The sequence below is a fragment of the Ascaphus truei genome, chromosome 15, assembly GCF_040206685.1.
Source record: "Ascaphus truei isolate aAscTru1 chromosome 15, aAscTru1.hap1, whole genome shotgun sequence".
Classification (NCBI taxonomy): domain Eukaryota; kingdom Metazoa; phylum Chordata; class Amphibia; order Anura; family Ascaphidae; genus Ascaphus; species Ascaphus truei.
In genome coordinates this window covers 30,562,573-30,588,733 of record NC_134497.1, presented here as the reverse complement: position 1 = coordinate 30,588,733, position 26,161 = coordinate 30,562,573, and the positions used below count along the sequence as shown (strand labels likewise).

Below are 26,161 nucleotides of genomic sequence, written 5' to 3'. Positions count from 1 at the left end.
TGGAAAACGCACATTTTATTTAAACCAACAGCATGGAAATATAAAACAATGAGAACAAAATTTTTCTTTAAATAAACTACAATAAGAATGATACAAATAATCTGCATTTAAAATGTTATAACTTTTTAAAATGCTTGTTCTATGCATCATAAACGAAAGTAACTTTTTATTGTGATTTAGCGTAAGACAGATACACATGTTCACTTATATGTGAGTGTCTTAGTCGCTGGTTATCCCTAAACATGCCTAGTTTTAGAGTCAGGTCTCTCCCCTGTGTGTGTCCAGGCTGGATGACACACTAAATCCCTTCCCACATTCCCCACATACATGCGGTTTCTCCCCTGTTTGTGTCCTCTTCATTCCTCAGGCTGGATCCCTTCCCACATTCCCCACATACATGCGGTCTCTCCCCTGTGTGTGTCCTCTTGTGTGTGTTCAGGTGGGATAACTGACTAAATCCCTTCCCATATTCCCCACATATATGCGGTTTCTCCTCTGTGTGTGTCCTCTTGTGATTTCTCAGGCTGGATGAGTGACTAAATACCTTTCCACATTCCCCACATACATACGGTCTCTCCCCTGTGTGTGTCCTCTTGTGTGTGTTCAGGCTGAATAAATCACTAAATCCCTTTCCCCATTCCCCATACATGTGGTCTCTCCCCTGTGTGTGTCCTCTTGTGTGTGTTCAGGTTGGATAAATTACTAAATCCCTTTCCACATTCCCCACATACATGTGGTCTCTCCCCTGTGTGTGTCCTCTTGTGATTTCTCAGGCTGGATGAGTGACTAAATCCCTTTCCACATTCCCCACATACATACGGTCTCTCCCCTGTGTGTGTCCTCTTGTGTGTGTTCAGGTGTGATAAAACACTAAATCCCTTCCCACATTCCCCACATACATGCGGTCTCTCCCCTGTGTGTGTCCTCTTGTGCTTTCTCAGGCTGGATGACTGACTAAATCCCTTCCCACATTCCCCACATACATGCGGTCTCTCCCCTGTGTGTCTCCTCTTGTGTATGTCCAGGTCAGATAAATAACTAAATCCCTTCCCACATTCCCCACATACATGCGGTCTCTCCCCTGTGTGTCTCCTCTTGTGTGTGTTCAGGTTGGATAAACCACTAAATCCCTTCCCACATTCCCCACATACATGTGGTCTCTCCCCTGTGTGTGTCCTCTTGTGTATGTCAAGGCCGGATAATTGACTAAATCCTTTTCCACATTCCCCACATACATGCGGTCTCTCCCCTGTGTGTGTCCTCTTGTGTGTGTTCAGGTTGCATAAATTACTAAATCCCTTCCCACATTCCCCACATACATGTGGTCTCTCCCCTGTGTGTGTCCTCTTGTGTGTGTTCAGGTTGGATAAACCACTAAATCCCTTCCCACATTCCCCACATACATGCGGTCTCTCCCCTGTGTGTGTCCTCAAGTGATTTCTCAGGCTGGATGACCGACTAAATCCCTTCCCACATTCCCCACATACATGCGGTCTCTCCCCTGTGTGTCTCCTCTTGTGTATGTCCAGGACAGATAAATAATTAAACCCCTTTCCACATTCCCCACATACATACGGTCTCTCCCCTGTGTGTGTCCTCTTGTGTGTGTTCAGGTGTGATAAACCACTAAATCCCTTCCCACATTCCCCACATACATGTGGTCTCTCCCCTGTGTGTGTCCTCTTGTGCTTTCTCAGGCTGGATGACTGACTAAATCCCTTCCCACATTCCCCACATACATGCGGTCTCTCCCCTGTGTGTCTCCTCTTGTGTATGTCCAGGTCAGATAAATAACTAAATCCCTTCCCACATTCCCCACATACATGCGGTCTCTCCCCTGTGTGTCTCCTCTTGTGTGTGTTCAGGTTGGATAAACCACTAAATCCCTTCCCACATTCCCCACATACATGCGGTCTCTCCCCTGTGTGTGTCCTCTTGTGTGTTTCCAGGCCGGATAACTGACTAAATCCCTTTCCACATTCCCCACATACATGCGGTCTCTCTCCTGTGTGTGTCATCTTGTGTCTGATCAGGTTGGATGACGCATGAAATCTCTTCCCACATTCCCCACATACATGCGGTCTCTCCCCAGTCTGTATTCTCTTCTGTGCGTTCTGGTCTGATAACCAAGTCAGACTCTTCTCACTTTCTCCAAGATCTTTTCCGGTGGCAGATGCTAATATATATCTTTTGGAATGAGAAGCAGTTACATTGTTTATTAATTGCCTTGACTGGTTGAAAGGTGCATTTTCTGTCATATTTATTGGAATGTTGCAAGATTGTTCTGTCCTCATCTTTTCCATATACTCATTTGGGTGTTTGAACTTCTGATGTTTGAGGAGGTAATCCTGACTGCTAAAAGCAACCTTGAAGTGTTGGCCTGGGTGGATTATTGGAGCTTGTCTTTGTACTAGACGAGAAAAAAACGTCACTGTTACACAAACTGTCTTACAAAAGGTAACGCAGGAGTGGTAAGTTGGCATATCACAAAAAGTTCAGGATGAAAGTAAACTGTATAGTTATAGGATGACCCAACTTTCTGCAAAATCAGGAACCAAATGCACAATTATTGTATTTTAACACATATACAATTGTGGTGGGGACAATGCAAACACAAAAATTATGCAAAATGATGGAATGTGATTCCAAAAAATTAATGTGATTCCCTCTCTTTAAGGTGACATTCCAGCACCCACAAAAGGGGCATTCATCACGATACATCCACCAACTGCCTTCATTACCTTAGGTGTTAGCCACTGAGGGATTAATGTATTTTAATATTGTTGATGTATGTTTTTATTACGGGGTTACCATTTATCGCCAATGTGGATATCTGGGCCCCCCATTGAGATGGCCTAGTTATCCAGAGTAATAATCAATGATTTTATGTGTAAAATATATTTTGAAAGTTCTTTTTTGCTTTGTTTTAAATGTGTATATATATATATTTTAAATATTTACAACCACATTTGTCTAATATGTTGGGCATTAGTCTAGAAGAGGGCAGAGGTAGTGGATATTTTATGATGACGGTAGTTGCCCTGTGGGAGGGTGGTTAGGCTTCCCATGGGGGAGGGGGGGAGGAGGAGTGAGGGCGAGAGGGGTTAACCCCTTAATTACCTTAGCGACTAGAATGGCATTGCTTTACTGGCCACTAACTGGGTCAACAGGGTTAGGTAATGTTTATTTAAAATAAAATATTAACCCCTTTGGTGCCTGTAGTATACCTTGGTAACCACGGGCATGAAACTGGTTAATGTTATTTTGATCATTGGTTTCTGTAATAATACACATTACAGAAGCCTATGATAAAAATATTAACTCAATGCGGTATGTAACATTATTAATGGTCGCGTTAATTCCCATATCACGAGATTGGCACAAATATTGCACCCAGTAAATTATTACCACAATCTTGATATACTGTATACCACCTTAAAATTGCGGTAATGTCACGGTGGACCAGTACTTATCAACACTTTTATATTTTTGGGATTCTCAATTGAACACAACAAGGAGGGCAAAATAAATTGTCATTTATTTCCTTGATAGACAAATACACGACAACCTCAAATTACACTTAATGTAACACTTACTGGGATGGGGAAACAAAATAAAATGTCCTTTGCAAGAAATGCAGTCTGATATAAAGTCCGTTTGGCTAGATCGCAAGTTGCCGATCTAATAACTCTGCCAAATGAAGGAATTTCGTTCTGGTTCATTAGAATTTGTTCAGGAGTCACCAGGGCTAACGAACTCCGGTGTTTGGGGTTAATCCTATGTTACCATGTTGTTAACCCCTTGCGTCCTGGAACCACTACACTTGAATGAAATCTTGCGTAGAGCTTGGTCCCATCATGAACCACCCCGGGGATAGCTCGGCAGGCGTGGTTATAGGGTTCACAATCTCATCTCTAACATGTATGCCCAATCCCCTCCGTGGGAACATTTAACCCACCAATCCCTGATTGGCCCGGAGTTTGCAAAACGAGCAAAAAAGGCTTTCCGGTTTGCAAAGCGCATGTGTCCACTTGGCACCCATGCGGTTTAGCATACCTGGTATACACCCCTTAGCTGGCGACCCTTGGTCTGGGGTTTGGAACCAAGGTGTGAATGGCTCATGCGGAGTACCGGGATCTGGCACTCAGCAACATCCCGGCCATTTTCACACTTTGGATCTCCGAAGCTTTTCCTCCCTGCATTTCTCTAAACTCAAGAGTCTCCCACTTAGCGGGACCTCTTTGAAGTGCAGGAAGGAAAATACCCTCAGCTCATTCACCATTAGCATATTTACATGCCAAAGAATTTTTTTCATTGCTTATAGAAAAAAACTGTTCCTGCCTGTACATTTTAAACTTACAGTATTTTACACTTTAATAAAACAATATGTTCTGAGTGTACCACAACTGTAATTTTTTATGTGTGTGTGAGTGGTTTATTTATTTAGACTTGCACACCAAAAATCAGGTTGCTAGCTGTCTCCGTTCGCGAGTTAGCCAGCTTAATTGAAAGGCTTTCTTGTGGGAGCCCAAGTTCACGTAGTTCTCATGTCAATTGACCAATTTCCCACGGCAATAGACTTTCCGCCTTTCAAGTTACGCGAGCTAACAAGGTACGGATACATTTTATCGGAAAACCACTTCAAATCTAACCGCAAGCCACTTATCCAATTAACTTTGCAGTTATGAGGTCGAGTGCTTGAAATGGATACCTATTCTACACAGCAGACCTCCCATAGACAGCCATGCTTCTTCAATCAGCGCCAGCTTCAGCGCTCACAACGCCATCTTGTGCCTGAAAACCTTTGAGTACAGTGTCTATGTAATTCTATTACTGCAGCCAGGGAACAGGCTGCAAACGGGGGGGTAAGAAGGCTAGGACAGGAGCAAATACATCAGGGTCATGCATATACTTTTAACCCCTTCACTCCCAATGCGAATTGGGGTTAATCAGCCGGGCATAATACCTTTATTAATGGCCTGATTAACCCCACAATCGCCACACCCCCACACTCAAAGCGCAGGGTCTGCCCTGACCACATCGTCCGGTGGTTGGGCTGGCCTGCCAGCTCTTGAAGTTAGTAGTTCATGAGGACTGTCCTGGCGAGAAAGGCCATCAGCATTGCCATGCAAGCTTCCTTTCGCACAAGAGTTTAGCATTTTCCCCCGACACCCTTGTTACGATAGACCCAGCTTATTAAGACTTTTAATTACCGGGATCATTGAGATAAAAATAAATTGGGTTTATTCACCTAATGAACGCACACAACTATGTTACACAAAAATACAGTAAAAAGACACACTTGCTTTGGAAACTGGGATAACAAAACAAATCTTTCCTAATTGCAAACACACAGCAAAATATTCCAGGCTACATTTCCTTCCTGTAGCCTCTGGCTGTAGAATTCTGGTCACTTATCCTCTGAGAAATTTAGACGATTTACTCAGAGCTGGAACTTCTCAAATGGGACTGAATCTCAGGTGAATCACAAAAAGATGGAACTGATGAAACTCTTAGATGGATCTCTTAGAACTGATGAATCTTGAGCGGGGTTCAAACCTGTGATGGTGATAAAACTCCTCTTCACCCCCACCCCCTCCTTCTTGATGTTACAGCAGAGAACAACTTCCCCATGGCCTGCACCAGCTTATAATACCTTCAAACCCCTATCTGGGTAATGGGGAACCAATCTTGGCTTGGGAGTCAAATTTTGCCCTATTGCAGGATTGTCAGAAGTCCTGGTAACCGGGCAACAAGTTTCAACCATGTCCCCCCCCTGCTTAGCATGCCTGGCCTGGCCAAACCCCCTTTGCTCAGTGACAGAATATCTGGTTCTGGTCAAAGAATCCCCCCAGTTGCTGGCCAGCTGTTTAACCCCTTTGAAGCTATAACTTTTGTATACATCCTGGAGGGCATCTGCCCAGGGTCCCTTACAAGCCAGGCCTTCAGTTATGCATACCTGTCTCTGGAATGGTGGGTCATAAACTAACAGGGTGAATCTTTTAATGTATCCTGTCCCCTGCCTGTCATGTAAATCCCCCCACCTCACATAACTAAAGGTACCTACACATGGGTCTTGTCCGTTTATGCATTTACACACATTTACACACATGTTACTATTAATAAAATCATAACAGTCTACATGTCTCTCTCCTAATCATTTGCATACTGTACAAAAAAATTAGAACATTAGGACCTTCCTTCAAACATATCAAGCTTGGGGGATGGTTAACCCCCATTCTCTTTTCCCTTATTCAAAAACATTGTTACCATACATTATATGATTTCCCCCGACCCCTATTTTAATCAAACAAACCTCCGTCTTATACCTGGCTGGAGTGTGGGGATATACATTAACCCCGTGTGTCCCATTTTTACCTTTTCCTGCTCTGTGCTGAAGCAGGGTACCTCTGGAAATGGTAAAACACAAACGGCAATTGTCTCATATTTTGCAGTCACAGTAATGCATACACAATGCCCGGGCCCAAGAGCTGAAACTCTAGGACCCCAAAATACGGGTCAGGAGTAACCAAGTAGGCTTGACCTTCATTATAAGCCTGGTTCTCCCTTCCCCCACCACACCTCCCCACCTCCTCTGGTGGTCCCACACACCCAGAGACTGTTGAGGTTTTTGGCTCACTTGGGATATCCTTTGGGGAGAGTCCACCAGCATGGCCATGCTGGCTGTCTTTCTGGTGTTGAGTAGCAAAGTCAAAGTCCTGCAATACCAGAGTCCAGCACAGCACCTGTCCCCAGAGCCTCTTGCTCATTAGTGGCATATTCCACTTCGCTGGGCAGCAGTTTTCTGCTCAGATGCACAATGGGCAGTTCACCCCTCTCCTCGGCCCCCTGGCTGAGTCCACAGGCAGGAGACCAGACTACCAGACCTGAGAGTCGCTGTTGGGTCACGTCAGTCAAGGATTGGGTCACAGCGCTGTACTGTGGAACAGCCTTTCTGTAGTAACCTGCAGTGCCTAACAAAACCTTACCCCGTTCTGGTTCTGGCTTAAGGTGCCCTCCACCCACTCGGTGCCCTAAGTACAGTACTTCTGCCATACTCACTACACACTTTGTATTTATTTATAAAATATTTTACCAGGAAGTAATACATTGAGAGTTACCTCTCGTTTTCAAGTATGCCCTGGGCACAGAGTAAAACAAATAATACATGGTTACAAGTACAGTTACATAAATGAACAGGGTATACATTATATACAAGACATTGCGTGCACAGTTAAAGAAAATATATATTATGAGCGTATGAAACAGTTACAGACCAGGTTAAAATGTGAGACAGCCTTAGATTTGAAAGAACTTAAACTCTTGGTGGATGTGAGAGTCTCTGGTAGGTTGTTCCAGTTTTGGGGTGCACGGAAGGAGGAGGAGGAACGTCCGGATACTTTGTTGAGCCTTGGGACCATGAATAGTCTTTTGGAGTCTGATCTCAGGTGATAAGTGCTGCAAGTGGTAGGGGTGAGGAGCTTGTTCAGGTAGCTGGGTAGCTTGCCCATGAAGAATTTAAAGGCAAGACAGGAAAGGTGAACAGTTTCAGTGTCAGCCCTACCTCCCTGATCCTCTGCAGCACTGCAGCTACAGAAACTAAATGTAAGTCCCACGACTTACTAACCACTGCCATGTTGTCCAAGTGTGCCCTTGCAAATCTGTGCGTCCCTTCCAGTACCCTCTCTACACTCTGTTACCTCTGCTGCTACCTGATAGGCATACTTATGCAGAGGTCTCTGATCACCAGTCTCCACTGGATGATCCGGGCTATGTGCTCTGCCCAGCTCACCTGGGAGCAGAACCCTATGCTGTCCTAGCATACCCCTCGCTTGCACATGCTGCTGTGCACTGCACTGGGATCCTATCACTACCTGCTGCACTATGCCCCCTTGCCTTGATTCTCCTAGGAGTTTAGGCCGAGTATCGCTCGCCAGGTCCCCCATCAGTGTGCTACAAATAGCCAGCACTGATGCCACAATCTGCTTGAAATACTCCTTACACATGTTACAGTAACACGATAAGCCCTATTTCTCTCGTCTCATCTTCTTTCTGCACACCATAGGTGTACTCATTCATTTTCCTGAAAACGGGTATCGTCCAGACCAGACAGCTTATAATTTGTTCGGCGGAGTGGGCTGCAGAACAAGTCCCTGCTGACCTGGGATGAATGAGCTGCTAGGGCCATTGTAATCACACCAAGTCTGCTGCTTGGTCTGAATCTCCCGGAGATCAGCCTGTGCCAACCTCATAAGCATTTCTAACTGGTCTCCGAGAGTTGCCACAGGTTGTCGAACAGACGCATCAGTTTGGGTAATGTTCCCCTTCCACCCCTCACAGAGTAAGTCAAGAGGTTTCCGGACCCTGCGGCTATATAGCAGCTTGCAAGGAGAGACTCTGGTAGACTCTGGCAATACATCTCGGTATGCAGACAGCAAGTGCTGTAAGTGAATCTCCCACTCTGCTCCTTCAATCTCCATACCTGCCGGAAGCAACTGTTTCAGGGTCGCACTGAACCTCTCACATAAACCATTTGCCTGGGGGTAATAAGGGATGGTGTGCTGGTGCTTTACCCCGCACACACCCCAGAGACCCTGTAACAATTCATGCCTGAATTGTGACCCTTGATCAGTTAGAATCTCACTAGGGCAACCTACTCTAGGAAAAATCTCTAACAATGCTTCTGTCCCTGCCCTTGCATTGATGGTGGCAAGCGTCACAGCCTCAGGATCCTTGGTAGACAAATCTACCCCAATGAGCATGTAACACTTGCCAGACCAATTGTGGGTCATGAGGGGTCCCACTATGTCTATAGCTACCCCTTGGTAAGGTTCCCCTATTACTTGTAACAGGTTCAGGGCTCACCACGCCTTACCTACTGACTGCCAGGCATCCCTGGCGTGGCACAACTCTGCCACAGCCCCGGATGGTCCCAGCGAGTAGCAAGGCTGCAACAGCTGAGCTCTCTTGCGAGTGGCCCCCTGATGTTCTGCTAGTGGTATGAAATGGACCCTGTGTAACAACGGTTGCCTACACTCCCTCTGTACCCTTAGCTGTCTTCTACCAGCCCAAACCCTATCTAAACTGGTTGGCCCCGGCTCTGCACACACGAGCCCGCAGTGCCAGGAGTCCCAGTCTGACCCACTGGCTGAGTCAGACTCGGACACCTGGAGCCTCCTGTGCTCCTCTCTGGGCTCAGACCGCACTACACCCCTAAACTGTGTCCCTAATTCTGCCCCCCACACTTAGTCTCAAAGTCAGGGAACCAGGAACATGTAAAGGGCAAGATAAGTCAGTATACTGTAGCGACTCAGTCTGGCTTACCTGTCTGGCCTCCGCAGAGACGCATGGAACTGTTGGTCCCAAATGCAGGGGGACGGCGGATCCTTCAGGTGCAACTCCTTATCGCTGGCTCCCTTGTAATCGTTGCAACAAGAGCCAGTTCTGCCGTAAACATGCATGTAATATGTCCCAGGTCATTGCCAAGGCGGACCTCAGCATCTAACCCGGGCAATACCCGCTCCTCCCTTATGCCACGCCCAGCACCCCAATCACAAAAGACCGGGCAACTGGTGTGAGCCGCAGCCCATCACCTGGCAGGAGCATCTGCACCCCCGGTCCGGGGAACAGATCCTCTGGTCTCGCCATATCAGGTCGGACCAGAGTAACAGTGACACTGGAGTCACGCAAGCCAACTGCTTGGCAAACTCCCATGGTCACTTGGCACAACAGTGCCCGCTGGACATCGCTGGGTGGCACCTGGACTGCTGCAAATTGATGTCCCTCCGTCTCTGCTGCTGGTTCCTGGGGGTCAAGCGCAGATCTCTCTGTGGACGTCCCTCTGTTGGTTGATTCCACGGTTGGACTTGACACCTCTCTGTGTGCCAGCCGCACACGGGCGACCGGCCTCACAGCTTGAGAACGTTGCCCCTGATGGGGCACACTGGATCTTCCCTGGTCCTGACTGATTGGGGTTGACTGACCAATCTGGTGGGACTGAGAGCAACCCCTCCCCAGGAAAACCTCTGCAACTTTGGGTGCACTTCCAATGACTGCAGACTGTAGAATCCTTTGGAGGTGTGCTTTTGGCTGCCCTGGCCAGTGTGGCCAAGTCCTGGGCAGCCCTCCGTCCCCACAGAGCAGCAATTCCGAGCGTAGAGAGACCGCTAGCCATCGGGGCTACCGCGGTTGCACTCTATCACTGGCCCCCCAACAGTGTCCATGTGGTGACCCGCTCCCTCCCCTTGTTCTTTCATGCTCACCATGGCTGAATTAACCTCCTGCACCCTGGCTGTCCCGGTGGGCTCTGCAACTGCGAGATGCGCTCTGTTTTTCAAAGCCTCTTAAGTATACACCTCTGTACCTCAGCGTTAGCTTCTCGCTCCTTATCCAATTGCTCCCGCAGGACTTCATAATCATGACGGGCAGTTTGGAGTTCAGAAATGAAGGCCTCTTTATCCTGGATCAAGGATTCAGCTTCCCTTCGCTCCTCCTTTTTCTTGCCTCTGTTCCCATAACGATTCCGCCCATCACTACGGTCTGCAGCACATCTCTGCGTCTTTCTGACGCCTGTTGTCCTGATATCGCAGGCTCAAGTGGTTCGGTCACTTCCTCTGTTTGTTGAGAAATACTTTTCTTTTTCCTCTTTACTTTAGTAGCCCCTGAGAGATCAATAGTACTGGGCACACACTCGCTGTTATCAGCTTCCACATCTTGCTTGTGCTCACAACGTGTTGCTTGCTTTTGCAGCTGTGGTAGACAGTATTCCTTGTGCTGCTCCTGCTGCCACTGGTTATATTTGAGAATTTGGGGACACACTTCTCCCGTGTGACCTGGTTCATGACAGGGCCAGCATACCGAATCCTTTAGAAAGTCACCTGGTTTCCTTCTATCCGGCACGGCTCCAAATTCCTGGTCACTGACTTAAAGGTTATGGGGTCCTGCGCTTTGGATGCTGGTCACTTTGGCAGCTTTCATCTGCAGGTACGGCTCTCTTCACGGGGCCACATATGAGTAGCCATCATCATCCTCATATGGTCTAAAGGGACACTGTTTTATATGATTACGTACATTGCAAAACTGACATTTGACGGCGGCCATTTTAAAAACCTGTTATGTTTTGTTTTCCTTTCATACCTGACGGGGCAGACTTTATACAACACACGTGAGTTGTACGTGCATTACAATGTGTGAACCTTCTTGGTTCTTCTTAGGGTAACATCTTTGCAAAAAATCCATTTTCACTTTCTTTCATACCCGATAGGGCAAACTTGACACTCAGCAATTTGCTTATATGCATTAGCTCTACACAGCACAGCAATCCTTTCATACTCGACGGGGCAAATTTTACACTCAGTTCCTGCTAGCTGCAATTTCACTTGCTTCAGCAAAAAAAAAATGTTGTTTTGGTTTTCTGCTTGGGTTCATTTCCTTAACACATATTCATCTACTAACCGCCGTCGTAGCATCCCACTTCTCACACCACGTGTCGCAGGACGGCCTCGGGCTAGGTTAGTAAGACGCTAAGACACTGTGTAAAGCTTAACTGTAGTGGTTTATTCGCCACAAAACAAATAAACATTAGGTGCACTGTTCCTTTCAGAAAACCAAATAATAAAATCTGTAATTGTAGCTCCAACAGCTGTGTCCAGCTCGTAGCAGTATTTATCCTGGGTTGGGGTCCCAGCAGCAGAGCTTCTTGCAGAGATGGGGAACAGAACAGCCAGGGTCTTTCCTTGCTGGGAGAAGACTCTCAACCCTCCTGGGGAAAAGCTAACTCAGCTTGTGTACGCCACTTCCTGCTTTTTAAACCTGCAGTCTCAGGTGTCCATCCTGCTTAATTAGGTGCAGGTGCATGTAGCCTCTCCAGGAGGAGTTTAACGGCTTGTATGCTGGAAGCACACACATGCTCCTCACTCCAGCATACTGAGTTAATGACTCTGTCACACCCTTACCTCCCGAATACATATAAAATATACCCCACCTCCCCAATACATATAAAATACACCCCCACCTCCCCAATACATATAAAATACACCCCCACCTCCTTAATACATATAAACAGTGGTCGACAAACCTGGTCACCCGATCGCCCGTGGCGACCGAATTCTGTCCGCCTGCGATTCGTGCTGGGGTTATGTTAATTCCCCTGATCGCGCCAGGTAAAAAAAATATATATATTTTTAAATAAATAAAATCTCCCTGCCTGATTGGGCTGACGCGGGGAAGAGAGCCGGCTGGCAGCTGCGGGTCAGGCGCTTTGGCGCTCCACCCTTCCTGCCTCCGATCCCCATCCCCTTACTGCCTCCGATCCCCACCCCCTTCCTGCCTCCGATCCCCACCCCCTTCCTGCCTCCGATCCCCACCCCCTTCCTGCCTCCGATCCCCACCCCCTTCCTGCCTCCGATCCCCACCCCCTTCCTGCCTCCGATCCCCACCCCCTTCCTGCCTCCGATCCCCACCCCCTTCCTGCCTCCGATCCCCACCCCCTTCCTGCCTCCGATCCACACCCCCTTCCTGCCTCCGATCCACACCCCCTTCCTGCCTCCGATCCACACCCCCTTCCTGCCTCCGATCCACACCCCCTTCCTGCCTCCGATCCACACCCCCTTCCTGCCTCCGATCCACACTTGCTGCCTGGGGCGGGAGGTGCAAGGCGCTTCTAGCTTTCTAGCTTTTTAGTCCCCGGTTCCCATGGCTGAAGCCCGGTTGGGAGGTGCACGCGGGAGGCAGGGGGGGCAAACTTGTCGGGTGCGTGCAGGTTGCCCTGGAGAGTTTGGGGGGAGGGGGGCGCGGCGGCGATGGCGTGCACTGGGCTTCACTCGATCGGGAGGTGGGTGTTATGTGGCCGTTTGGCAGGCACTCACCCCCTCCCCGGTTACCGCTGCGGCTCCCCACCATCCCTGATAACCGCTGACGACCGCTACGGCTGTTTGAGCGGGGGGGATGTTTGGGGAGACGGTTGCGGTGTTCCATGGCCTGGGTGCCACTGCCCCACCCCCCTTCGCATCCACACCCCTTCCTACGCATCCACTGCACCCCTCCACCCACCCAGTCAGTCAAAGTCAGTCACCCACCCAGTCAGTCAGTCACCCACCCAGTCAGTCAGTCACCCACCCACCCAGTCAGTCACCCACCCAGTCAGTCTCCCAGTCAGTCAGTCACCCACCCAGTCAGTCAGTCACCCACCCAGTCAGTCAGTCACCCACCCAGTCAGTCAGTCAACCACCCACCCAGTCAGTCACCCACCCAGTCAGTCACCCACCCACCCAGTCAGTCACCCACCCAGTCAGTCACCCACCCACCCAGTCAGTCACCCACCCAGTCAGTCACCCAGTCAGTCAGTCACCCACCCAGTCAGTCAGTCACCCACCCAGTCAGTCAGTCACCCTCCCAGTCACCCACCCAGTCAGTCAGTCACCCACCCACCCAGTCAGTCAGTCACCCACCCAGTCAGTCAGTCACCCACCCAGTCAGTCAGTCACCCACCCAGTCAGTCACCCACCCACCCAGTCAGTCACCCACCCAGTCAGTCACCCACCCAGTCAGTCACCCACCCAGTCAGTCAGTCACCCACCCAGTCAGTCAGTCAACCACCCAGTCAGTCAGTCAACCACCCAGTCAGTCAGTCAGTCACCCACCCAGTCAGTCAGTCACCCACCCAGTCAGTCAGTCACCCACCCAGTCAGTCAGGCAGTCACCCACCCAGTCAGTCAGGCAGTCACCCACCCAGTCAGTCAGGCAGTCACCCACCCAGTCAGTCAGGCAGTCACCCACCCAGTCAGTCAGGCAGTCACCCACCCAGTCAGTCAGGCAGTCACCCACCCAGTCAGTCAGGCAGTCACCCAGCCAGTCAGTCAGGCAGTCACCCAGCCAGTCAGTCAGGCAGTCACCCAGCCAGTCAGTCAGGCAGTCACCCACCCAGTCAGTCAGGCAGTCACCCACCCACCCAGTCAGGCAGTCACCCACCCACCCAGTCAGTCAGTCACCCACCCAGTCAGTCAGTCACCCACCCAGTCAGTCAGTCACCCACCCAGTCAGTCAGTCACCCACCCAGTCAGTCAGTCACCCTCCCAGTCACCCACCCAGTCAGTCAGTCACCCACCCACCCAGTCAGTCAGTCACCCTCCCAGTCACCCACCCAGTCAGTCAGTCACCCACCCACCCAGTCAGTCAGTCACCCACCCAGTCAGTCAGTCACCCACCCAGTCAGTCAGTCACCCACCCAGTCAGTCAGTCACCCACCCACCCAGTCAGTCACCCACCCAGTCAGTCACCCACCCAGTCAGTCAGTCACCCACCCAGTCAGTCACCCACCCAGTCAGTCAGTCAACCACCCAGTCAGTCAGTCACCCACCCAGTCAGTCAGTCACCCACCCAGTCAGTCAGTCACCCACCCAGTCAGTCAGTCAGTCACCCACCCAGTCAGTCAGTCAGTCACCCACCCAGTCAGTCAGTCACCCACCCAGTCAGTCAGGCAGTCACCCACCCAGTCAGTCAGGCAGTCACCCACCCAGTCAGTCAGGCAGTCACCCACCCAGTCAGTCAGGCAGTCACCCACCCAGTCAGTCAGGCAGTCACCCACCCAGTCAGTCAGGCAGTCACCCACCCAGTCAGTCAGGCAGTCACCCACCCAGTCAGTCAGGCAGTCACCCAGCCAGTCAGTCAGGCAGTCACCCAGCCAGGCAGTCACCCACCCACCCAGTCAGGCAGTCACCCACCCACCCAGTCAGTCAGTCACCCACCCAGTCAGTCAGTCACCCACCCAGTCAGTCAGTCACCCACCCAGTCAGTCAGTCACCCACCCAGTCAGTCAGTCACCCACCCAGTCAGTCAGTCACCCACCCAGTCAGTCACCCACCCAGTCAGTCACCCACCCACCCTGTCAGTCAGTCACCCACCCACCCAGTCAGTCACCCAGTCAGTCACCCAGTCAGTCAGTCACCCACCCACCCAGTCAGTCACCCAGTCAGTCAGTCAGTCACCCAGTCAGTCAGTCAGTCACCCAGTCAGTCAGTCAGTCAGTCACCCAGTCAGTCACCCACCCAGTCAGTCAGTCAGTCACCAAGTCAGTCAGTCAGTCACCCAGTCAGTCACCCACCCAGTCAGTCACCCACCCAGTCAGTCAGTCACCCACCCAGTCAGTCAGTCACCCACCCAGTCAGTCAGTCACCCACCCAGTCAGTCAGTCAGTCACCCACCCAGTCAGTCAGTCAGTCACCCACCCAGTCAGTCAGTCAGTCACCCACCCAGTCAGTCAGTCAGTCACCCACCCAGTCAGTCACCCACCCACCCAGTCAGTCACCCACCCAGTCAGTCACCCACCCACCCAGTCAGTCACCCACCCAGTCAGTCACCCACCCAGTCAGTCACCCACCCAGTCAGTCACCCACCCAGTCAGTCACCCACCCAGTCAGTCACCCACCCAGTCAGTCAGTCACCCACCCAGTCAGTCAGTCACCCACCCAGTCAGTCACCCACCCAGTCAGTCACCCACCCAGTCAGTCACCCACCCAGTCAGTCAGTCACCCACCCAGTCAGTCAGTCACCCACCCAGTCAGTCAGTCACCCACCCACCCAGTCACCCACCCACCCAGTCAGTCAGTCACCCACCCAGTCAGTCAGTCACCCACCCAGTCAGTCAGTCACCCACCCAGTCAGTCAGTCACCCACCCAGTCAGTCAGTCAGTCACCCACCCAGTCAGTCAGTCAGTCACCCTGTCAGTCACATCGGCGTGGGACAGACAGGGAGAGAGAAGTCCGCAGTGGGGGAGAGCCGGGCATGGCGGCAAATGCTCTGACCGGCCGCCGCCACCCCCTCTTGTTCGGAGAGAGGTAATAACGGACACATACATGTCCGGTGGACTACTAAGTAGCCCGTGGACTACTAAGGGGTTAATATGTACTGTAATGTATTTTAACAACTATTATATCATCTATTCCATGTTTAGCTCATCTTGACTATGTATATAATGGGCAGTATATTGGCAATTAAATACATAGGAGAAAGGCAGTGCTAACGCCAGCCTGGAGCTGGTGATAAAATTTGTGGTGTTTCTGCCGTTCATCCCGTTCCGATAAATATCCAAACTTGATGTATGGCAGTTTTTACGTGAAAATGTGATATTATGCCTGTTTTATATCGGATCTTTAACAGGTCCGATAAAAAGTGCTTTATTTTTGGCGCTGGAACACTGATTCATTGCACGATAATAAGGCACTTTTTTTATTGGCGGTAATACGTCATTTTTGGTTATCGCAGCTTGATGTATCCAGCCCTTTGACTCAAGTCATGTTTAGTGATATTAAGTTCTAGTTTACCAGTAATGGTGTATGCAGATCTATCACTATTTGCAATTTAACATCAGTAATAAGACAATAGAAATGTAAAAACCACGTAACACACATTCCTGATTACCTTGTGCTGGCGCGTTACTTTTCCACAGTGTAACCCCCTTGATACCAAGCTCTTTCCCATATTCATCACCAGATCAGGAGCTCTGTGTGTGGGGGGAGGTCTGTGCAGTTTCTGTAGTAGATTTTCCTGTGGTACTGGAACGCCACAAGGTTCTGTTCTTCCTCGTTTCTCACACAATTTACAAATCTAAAATTGGGACAGTTAGTGAGGTCTCAAAGTAATGTCTATTTTATAAAGGAAGAGATGAAAAAAAGATACAAGTTGTTAATAATGTGATTTGTCTTTTCTTTCTTCACTACAGTTTTTGAGGAGAACAGAAGTAAATGGAGAGCAATGTATATACGATGGCTCACTCGTATGTACCCACATTTTGATTGGAATGGGAGCCATAGGCCACACCAGTGACTACTTTCTTATTATTGTACTTAAAAAATAAATAAAACCACTGTTGTAATTAAAAAGTTCCCGACAAGATAACACAAAGGCGAGTTTTCTTCCGGTGAAACTAAACAGAAAGTGGGGTTGATGTAACAAGGTGATGTAGCAGGAATGTGTTCCATTAGCAACCTGAGCTTATAACATGCCCTGGACTGATTTTGAAAGTGGACTATAGAAAAAGCCTTGTGCCACAGTCTAATGAGGTAACAATGTCGGTTTGGGCTTGAAACACCTCCCCCCCCTTCATGGCCACTCCCCCGCTCCACATAGACCACAGATCGCGGATTTTACAAGTGCACGCACCACCAGGCAGTTAGACGCGCGTGCAGCAGTGACCACTGGGGCCGTAGCCCAAGGCTACATACAGGCACCAATGGTGCTGAACAAGGCTGTGAGGAGAAGACAGGAGTGAGAGGAGAGGTGCAAAGAGCTGCTGCGATCACATGCTCATTGCCATTTACTTGAGTGGCTGTTAAAGTGCAATTGAGGCTATTGCACTTTAGTGAATCTAGTGTTTGGTAAACAGAGGCGGCAAAGTGTATAAGGAAAAATAACCCCCTGCAGATCAGTACCTGGGAGGCAAATAAAGGGAGTGGGAGGAAGGGGGATACAGAACACAAACAGCAATAGAAACACAGTAAGAGAAACCATGTGAAACTGGTAACTCTTCTCTTGAAGGGATATTGGGGGAATAATTTTACAAGCTGTTTGGGGGATAAATAAAATGAATATTTCTGTTTCTTCAGTAGTTTCGGGAGGTTTTGCAAGCATTTGGAAAGACAATAAGTGATGGTAATTGTCACAGAGTAATAGTCTGGAGAATATAGATTTGGCATTAGCTGCCCAGTATACTACATAAAGTAGTGTGGGTGACAGCAACCAAAGTTATCCATAATGTCAACAGCTGCCTCTGGTTAAATAAGGCTTTGAAAAGTGTGGCCCTGTGTTCGTAAGATGGGGAAAGACCTGTGTGGGGTGAGAGGTAAAGGAGCGCTTAGGATAGCTAGCAAGGAGAAAAGGCTGATTGAACAAACTCTTATGGGTTTGTAATCTCAGGATTTATTTAAACTGAAGCAAAGTAGGAAAATTATATTTAAAGGGGCAGTCCCTCCTAGGAAGAACGTGAACCAACGACAATGGCATATTTAATAGGTTAAATGTAGCAAATTGTCAAGTTAAAAAACCCGTTTAGCAAATCAAAAACATAACATTTCCATAGAAAAAGTAATTATAATGCACTCATTAGTCAAACACAAATGTTCCTGGTGAAATACAGAGCATGATTTCTTTCACAATACACAAATAAGTAAAACAGTTATTTTAACCCTTTGAGTGACGGAGGGGTCATGTGATCGCTCCCTCACTGATGACAGAACGGACGAGAGACCCCTCCCTTCTATCCCAAGTAGTGATAGATCCGTCCTGCCCTGCACAGGAGCACAGAATGTCATCTCCCCTAGGAAAACCAGCAGGATTACTATGACGTAGCTATTACATCATGGGGCCAGACGCAGTGACATAGCAGCTACATCAAAAGGGCTCCCAAAGGGTTAACTTGGGATTTCATCCTTTACAAGGAAGTCATGGACTCCAAGTGATTTCATGTTTTTCCGCCGCTAGGTTGGATTTAAAGCAGCAGCTCAAGCTGCCGTTTAAAAAACCCCCAAAAAAACGTTTCTCTTCAATGCAATCCAAACACTGACAAGTAAATAGCTAAGTTAACGATCGATTCGTTCTCCTGTGATCAATAAGTGAAGATTCGGCTCGAGGGGTCACTAAATCCCTGTGTAATGCAGTCAGTGGAACATATTTATATTCATATGTGTTCCACTGACATGTGCTCGCTCCCGAGCCCTGGTCCTGTCTCATGGGGCTTCTCCAGCAGCAGCATCTCCCTGTCAAAGTAAGTATTGTGACTTGAACTAAACTGGTTCCTGGTGTAAGGTCAGCCTCTACTATTAATCCAGATATATGCGAGTGGATATACCAGAGACACAGGTTTAAACCTCTGTCACTCTGGTCCACGACTGCTATGGATTTTACTATTCTGTTTATCCCACTTAAGTCTACTCAATTATTATTAATAAACTACTGGATTACATTTATGATCTAGCCCAGGGGAGCTTAACCCAGCCAATGCCGGTCACAAGCCCGGATGAATTATGGGGAGTGTTGGTTCCGTGGAGTCAGAAATGCCAAATTAGCCAATAATCCAATGGCAGGACAACAATTACGAAGCGTGGAAACACTTGAGAACATATTGAAAATCCTGCCACTGGCCTCTACAATGCATCGCTCCCTACCTTGTAGAAGATGAAGCTTTGTCATTTACAGAGAATACCTACCTACCAGGGGTGCTCAACTTAAGTCCTCAAGCCCCCCCAACAGGTCAGGTTTTCTGAATATCCCTGCTTCAGCACACATGGCTCAATCAGTTCCTGCTTCAGTACAGCTGGCTCAGAGGCTCAGTTAAACAACGAGCCTCTGAGCCACCTGTGCTGAAGCAGGAATATTCTGAAAACCTGACCTGTTAGGGGTGCTTGAGGGCTGAAGTTGAGCATTCCTGATCTAGCCTATGTGCCTCTGTGTATACACTATCTATAATTGGTTGTTATGTCTTTAAATCTATATATATATATATATATATATATATCCCTAATGGTTTGTAGTTTGCCTTATCTTATGCCCAGATAAATGTGTAATAATGCTGCTTTTGACTGTAAGCTCATAACATTGAACCATCTTTTAACTTGCTCCTTTTCAGCTTAAACCCCTTCTATAGTTCAATGCTTTAACTTGTTGATATAAGAGTTGCCCATTTATTTTTGGGAGAAGTTATTAAGATCAAACCCAGTCAGTACTAAACCCAGTATTGCCTCTCTCCTGGTTGGTTCCTCAATAATTTGGGTCATATAATTGTCTTTAAGCATCCCCAAAAACCTTTAACCCCTTCGTTTTTACAGAAAAATCATCTAAGAGAGAAAATATCAGCATGGCAGCTCCCAGCTCTTCAGACTAATTTATAGTCCTCAAATATCCTTTATGGCACCAATATAGTGCATACATGTTGCTTAAATTTACTGTTGCTTAAATTAACTTCTCCACAGTTCAGCAAGTGCTGAGCTCTCCCTGTGTGACTCTCTATTTTGTTATTTGTTTTCAAGGTTGCTTGGCGACGTGACGTCACGTCATAAGTGTCATATGACGCTGTGATGACGTCAGACGTCAACCAGGAAGTACTGAGGCTGCAGTGGCTGCCCGGCTGTAAACACAGGTGATGGTCCCTTTGCGCCTGGGACTTGATTTGTTTGTTCATGTTTTGGAAGACTTGTCTGTCTTGTCCCTAAGGCTGCCATTTCTTCAATCTTGGACTGATCTATTACACTCCTTTGATTGGGAATATATTTCAATGCTTTCAACTTGTTGATATAAGAGTTGCCCATTTATTTTTGGGAGAAGTTATTAAGATCAAACCCACAGTCAGTATTATCTATACACGTGGGGTCTCTGTATTTGGGGTCGGTCACATCCTTCACCTTTTAGGTATAGCTAAGGTACACTTCCCAACAGGTATTTTTTAGGCTAGGCGCTTTGTGTAAGTAAATAGTTATTTTATTGCAGTAAGGTGTATGGTCTGAGGAGAGGACGTGTCTGTCCTGAAACGCCACGTGTTTGCATATACCTGCTCTGATGCTTTGAATACAAGGTAAGTTACTTACAGAAAAGGCTCCTGTGTGCTTCCTGCACCACTTTATTTCTTCATCTTCTCTTTCCCGGAAGTGGAGATACTGACTACATCCAGGTCACAGCTCTGTGTCCTACTGCGCATGCTCACACTAAGGATCATGGGAGTTGTAGTTTTTAGAGTTCAAAACGGATCACGTGTCACATACTGTGTAGATTAGAAACGAGACAGTAACATTTCCCAGGCACTGTGCTAGGGAAAGATAGTTTCTGCTGCATGTAGATGTGTATACTCCTCCTGGTCCTTAATATATCTCAGTGAAGCTGCTTCAGTTCCTCCCTTTTGGCCAATGTTGATATGAAGTAGGTAACCTGGATATGACATAGTAATACAACTAAAGACACACACACACACCCTCTGCTGGTTTTGTCTTTAAAATGCAGATTGTCCTGATTTTATCATTTACTTTATTGTATTGTATTGTATTGTATGTCTTTATTTATATAGCGCCATTAATGTACATAGCGCTTCACAGCAGTAATACACGTGGTAATCAAATAAATAACAGATAATATAAATAACAGATCATGGGAATAAGTGGTTTAGACATTAAGGAAGAGGAGTCCCTGCCCCGAGGAGCTTACAGTCTAATTGGTAGGTAGGGAGAACGTACAGAGACAGTAGGAGGGAGTTCTGGTAAGTGCGTCTGCAGGGGGCCAAGCTTTATGTATCGTGTTCAGAATATTCACAGTGCTATTCATATGCTTCTTTAAGCAAGTGTGTCTTAAGTTGGGTCTTAAAGGTGGATAGAGAGGGTGCTAGTCGGGTACTGAGGGGAAGGGCATTCCAGAGGTGTGGGGCAGTCAGTGAAAAAGGTTTAAGGCGGGAGAGGGCTTTAGATACAAAGGGGGTAGAAAGAAGACATCCTTGAGAAGAACGCAAGAGTCTGGATGGTGCATAACAAGAAATTAGGGCTGAGATGTAAGGAGGGGCAGAAGAGTGTAAAGCTTTAAAAGTGAGGAGAAGAATGGAGTGTGAGATGCGGGATTTGATCGGAAGCCAGGAGAGGGATTTCAGGAGGGGAGATGCTGAGACAGATCTCGGAAAGAGTAGAGTGATTCTGGCAGCAGCGTTTAGGATAGATTGTAGGGGAGACAGGTGAGAGGTAGGAAGGCCGGACAGCAGGAGGTTACAGTAATCAAGACGTGAGAGAGTGAGGGCCTGAGTCAGAGTTTTAGCAGTCGAGCAACAGAAGAAAGGGCGTATCTTAGTTATATTGCGGAGGAAAAAGCAACAGGTTTTAGAAATGTTTTGAATGTGAGGGGCGAATGTGAGAGAGGAGTCGAGTGTGACCCCTAGGCAGCGTGCTTGGGCTACTGGGTGAATGATCGTAGTTCCAACAGTAATGTGGAAGGAGGTAGTAGGGCCAGGTTTGGGAGGAAGTATGAGGAGCTCTGTTTGAGCCATGTTGAGTTTAAGGTGGCAGAGGGCCATGCAGGATGATATAGCAGAGAGACATTCAGAAACTTTGGTTTGTACAGCAGGTGTAAGGTCGGGTGTTGAAAAGTATATTTGTGTGTCGTCAGCATAGAGGTGATAATTAAACCCAAAAGATGTTATTAGGTCACCTAGAGAGAGTGTATACAGAGAAAAGAGAAGAGGTCCCAGGACAGAGCCTTGGGGTACCCCCACAGAGAGATCAATAGAGGAGGAGGTGCTAGCAGAAGAGACACTGAAAGTACGATGGGAGAGGTAGGATGAGATCCAGGATAGAGCTTTGTTCCGAATACCAAGAGTATGGAGAATGTGAAGGAGAAGAGGGTGGTCCACGGTGTCAAATGCTGCAGAGAGGTCGAGTAATATGAGCAGAGTGTAATGACCTCTGTCTTTGGCAGCATGGAGGTCGTCAGTTATTTTAGTGAGGGCTGTTTCCGTGGAGTGAGCAGTGTGGAAGCCAGATTGTAGAGGGTCTAGGAGAGAATAGGTGTTGAGAAAATGGAGCAAGCGAGAGAATACAAGACGTTCAAGGTGTTTAGAGGCAAAAGGCAGGAGGGAGACAGGTCGATAGTTAGAAAGACAGGTAGGGTCAAGCTTGCTGTTTTTGAGTAATGGTATGACTGCTGCATGTTTGAAGGAGGATGGAAAGGTTCCAGAGCAGAGGGAGGAGTTAAAAATGTGTGTGAGCGTAGGGATTATAGTAGGAGCAAGAGGTTTTAGGAGATGGGAGGGAATGGGGTCAAGAGGGCAAGTGGTAGAGGGAGAAGAGGCGAGCAACAGCGACACATCCTCCTCTGAGACAGTGGAAAAAGAGTCAAGGAAGGCAGGAGGAGAGTTAGGAAGATGTGTAGGATGGGAGGAAGAAACAGAGGGAATGTTCTGACGTATGGATTCCACCTTTTCCTTAAAATAGTCAGCAAAGTCCTGAGCGGAGATGGAGGAAGGAGAGGCAGCTGAGGGTGGTTTAAGTAGAGTATCAAAGACAGAGAACAGTCGGCGTGGGTTAGACTTGTGCATGTTGATTAGTAAAGAAAAGTAGGCTTGTTTAGCTCGCGAGATGGCCGAGTTGAAACAGGATAGCATAAATTTGTAGTGAAGGAAGTCTGCAGCATGCGCGTGTGGGAATTTAACCAGGGTCTAGGGTTAGAAGGGCGAGTCTGGCAGAGAGAAAGCGGGGCATGTAGATCAAGAGAGGAGGACAAGGCAGAGTTGTAGTTCCTGACCAGGTTGTCAGGGTCTGTAGCAGAGCTGAGAGAGGAGAGGGAGGAGTGAAAGTGGACTCAAAGTCAGGTAAGTGAATAGAGCGCAGGTTTCTGCAGAACCGGGGGGTAGATGGAGGTGGAGAAGGGGAGAAGCGAGATAGAGAGAATGAGATGAGATGATGGTCAGAGAGAGGAAAAGGGGAAATGGAGAAATCGGAGAGAGAGAAGTTTTTTTTAGTGAAAACCAGGTCTAAGTAGTGGCCATCCTTGTGGGTGCTGGCTGCAGTCCACTGTTGAAGGCCAAAAGAAGAGGTTAGAGAAAGAAAGCGGGAAGCCCAAGGGAGAGAGGGGTCATCAATGTGGCAAATGAAGTCCCCAAGGAGAAGAACAGGGGAGTCTGAGGAGAGAAAGAAAGAGAGCCAGGATTCAAAGTGAGAGAGAAAGGCAGAAGGGGGATGAGTAGAGGTAGGTGGGCAATAGATGACTGCCACGTGGACCGGGAGAGGAGAGAAGATCTGGACTGTGAACCTCAAAGGAGGGAAAAGCAAGAGATGGAGGAATAGGAAGAGTTTGGTAACGGCAGAGAGAGGAGAGCAGGAGCCCCACGCCTCCACCCCTGCCATCAGGGCGCGGAGTGTGGGAGAAGGAAAGGCCACCATAGGAGAGGGCAGCTTCCAGAGCAGAGTCAGACTGAGTGAGCCAGGTCTCAGTTATAGCAAAGAGAAGCAGAGAGTGAGAGAGAAAGAAGTCATGCCCAGAGAGGAACTTGTTAGAGAGGGAACGAGCATTCCAAAGGGCACAGGAGAAAGGGAGAAAGGAGGGAGGGTGGCAGGGGATGGGTATGAGGTTGGAGGGGTTAACACCAGGAGTAGAAGTTGCATGTGGGAGGCAAGGACGAGAGCAAGTAGAAATAAGGCAGGGACCAGGATTGGGAGAGATATCACCAGAAGCAAGGAGGAGAAGCATGGATAGAAAGAGGATGTGTGAGGATGATTTGTAGGGGTGTGTTTTAGTGCAGGGTGTATAGCTGTGTGGTGACAGAGGATGCAGGTAAGAAAGGAGTTCATGTGAACTGAGAAGTGGGGAAGAGAGGAGAGATGGAGATATATGAATAGAGTTAGAGACATAAGGAGACTGGTGGAAGGAAGTGCATAATTTGAAAATAAGTGAGGTTACAGCAAATATAAAAAATAAAGGTGGCATCACAGCAATAGTTAAGTGTTGAAATGTGCAGTCTGTGATAGATGATATCCTCCTTTCCAACGTAGATCAAATGCAGGAATCAGAAGCAGTAGGTGTTGTCCACTTTTCCACTTCTTTTTGAACTTCCTTTTTAAACTTCAAATCTACTTGAAACATTTCTCCCTTAAAAGCATATCTGCTTAGGAGCATTGGCTGTTATGAGTTTACTTATATACTTTTAGAAAGTCACCTGGTTGGCACAACAAACTTAATTAGCACATGTGAGGGACGTTAAAGCAAATGGTTTTTCTAAGTTGGGTGTTGTCTTGCACAAGTGTGAAAGCTGAATTACATTAAGACAGTAGGGGGATGATTTACAGACAGACAATTGGAATATGTTTTTACCTAAATAGAACTAAATACACAGCAGGGGAGGATATCAGGATAGACAGAGAGTTTGGAATATGTTTATTTTGAAAGTTAATAACAAGAGCCCCCCCGTTCCCTCACACAGAGCCCCCCCCCGTTCCCTCACACAGAGCCCCCCCCCGCTCCCTCACACAGAGCCCACCCCGCTCCCTCACACAGAGCCCCTCACACAGAGCCCCCCCTGCTCCCTTACACAGAGCCCCCCCTGCTCCCTCACACAGAGCCCCCCCCTGCTCCCTCACACAGAGCCCCCCTCTGCTCCCTCACACAGAGCCCCCCTCTGCTCCCTCACACAGAGCCCCCCCTGCTCCCTCACACAGAGCCCCCCCTGCTCCCTCACACAGAGACATGATGATTGAGGAAAAGATCCATTAATGATGACGTCATGAGGTCTCGCGAGAGGTCGGAAGCCACTTCAGAGGGAGGACCTACCTGATGACGTCAGCGCGACGGGATGAGGAGGCACATGCAGTATGGAGTACTGTAGGAACAAGCTGTGGACTAATGAAGGGCAATTGGGGGGTGATTATCTTTCATTTCTTTCACATGGTTATTTCACTATTTATACTGGACATTATCAGTCTTTCATATGCCAGTCACTTGGGAAAGTCCTCTGAGAAGAACGAAACGTCATATTTGGTGCTATTTTGATAATTAAATCTTTTGGGGAAATCCGCATTGTGCACTGGTTATCAATTTTTCACTATCTTAGGATTCATTGACAGTTATCCCTGAACCAGGAGCACCGGTTGTTGCAAGTACAGGCATACCCCGCTTTAACATACGCAATGGGACTGGAGCATGTATGTAAAGTGAAAATGTACTTAAAGTGAAGCATTACCTTTTTTCCACTTTACAATGCATGTACTGTACTGCAATCGTCATATACGTGCATAACTGATGTAAATAATGCATTTGTATCCAAAATAAATATGTACAGTGGGCTTTATTGAAATAAAATCTTTAATGTCAGCTGATTTTTCTTACTAGTGCTGGCAGATACAACATGGATGAACGGAAAATTATTTTAAAAATATGTATGAAGGATGAAGGAGAGGGCATGTCTTCTACTGTACAGTATTTTTACTGAAAGGGCATGAAGGCGAGGTGCATTTATTTGACTGACTGATATATTTTTGGGTCTTTGATTTATGACTTTGGTGAAAACAATATAGTACAATACTGTACAGTACAGTGTTTTACAATGCTGTGCTTCCTTAGGCTGCGCGTATAGTGCCGGCGACGGGTGACGTCACCCATCCCCGGGCATTTGATTTGTTCAGGGGCTGTCACATGAGGCAACAGCCCTTG

The 26,161-nt window shown here is 47.9% G+C and overlaps 1 protein-coding gene and 1 long non-coding RNA gene across 2 annotated transcripts; one reads left to right on the top strand and one right to left on the bottom strand.

The window, feature by feature from the left end:
- Nucleotides 1-20,693, bottom strand: LOC142466751 (uncharacterized). The gene is made up of 3 exons (XM_075572120.1): nucleotides 20,575-20,693; nucleotides 16,418-16,603; nucleotides 1-2,410 (listed from the first exon to the last, which is right to left on the bottom strand). Exon 3 carries the CDS (start codon nucleotides 2,301-2,303, stop codon nucleotides 621-623), a length of 1,683 nt encoding a protein of 560 aa, XP_075428235.1. The 5' UTR covers nucleotides 2,304-2,410; nucleotides 16,418-16,603; nucleotides 20,575-20,693; the 3' UTR covers nucleotides 1-620.
- On the top strand, nucleotides 20,084-25,805 carry LOC142466761 (uncharacterized). Its single transcript, XR_012788211.1, has 3 exons — nucleotides 20,084-20,129; nucleotides 20,477-20,561; nucleotides 25,195-25,805. It is a non-coding gene; the product is annotated as an uncharacterized LOC142466761 (long non-coding RNA).
- Nucleotides 25,806-26,161: the final 356 nt, after the last annotated feature.

What these genes read in the sequence shown, in the direction of transcription:
- LOC142466751 (XM_075572120.1), bottom strand. Translation starts at nt 2,303, where the DNA reads ATGGAAAAGATGAGGACAGAACAATCTTGCAACATTCCAATAAATATG.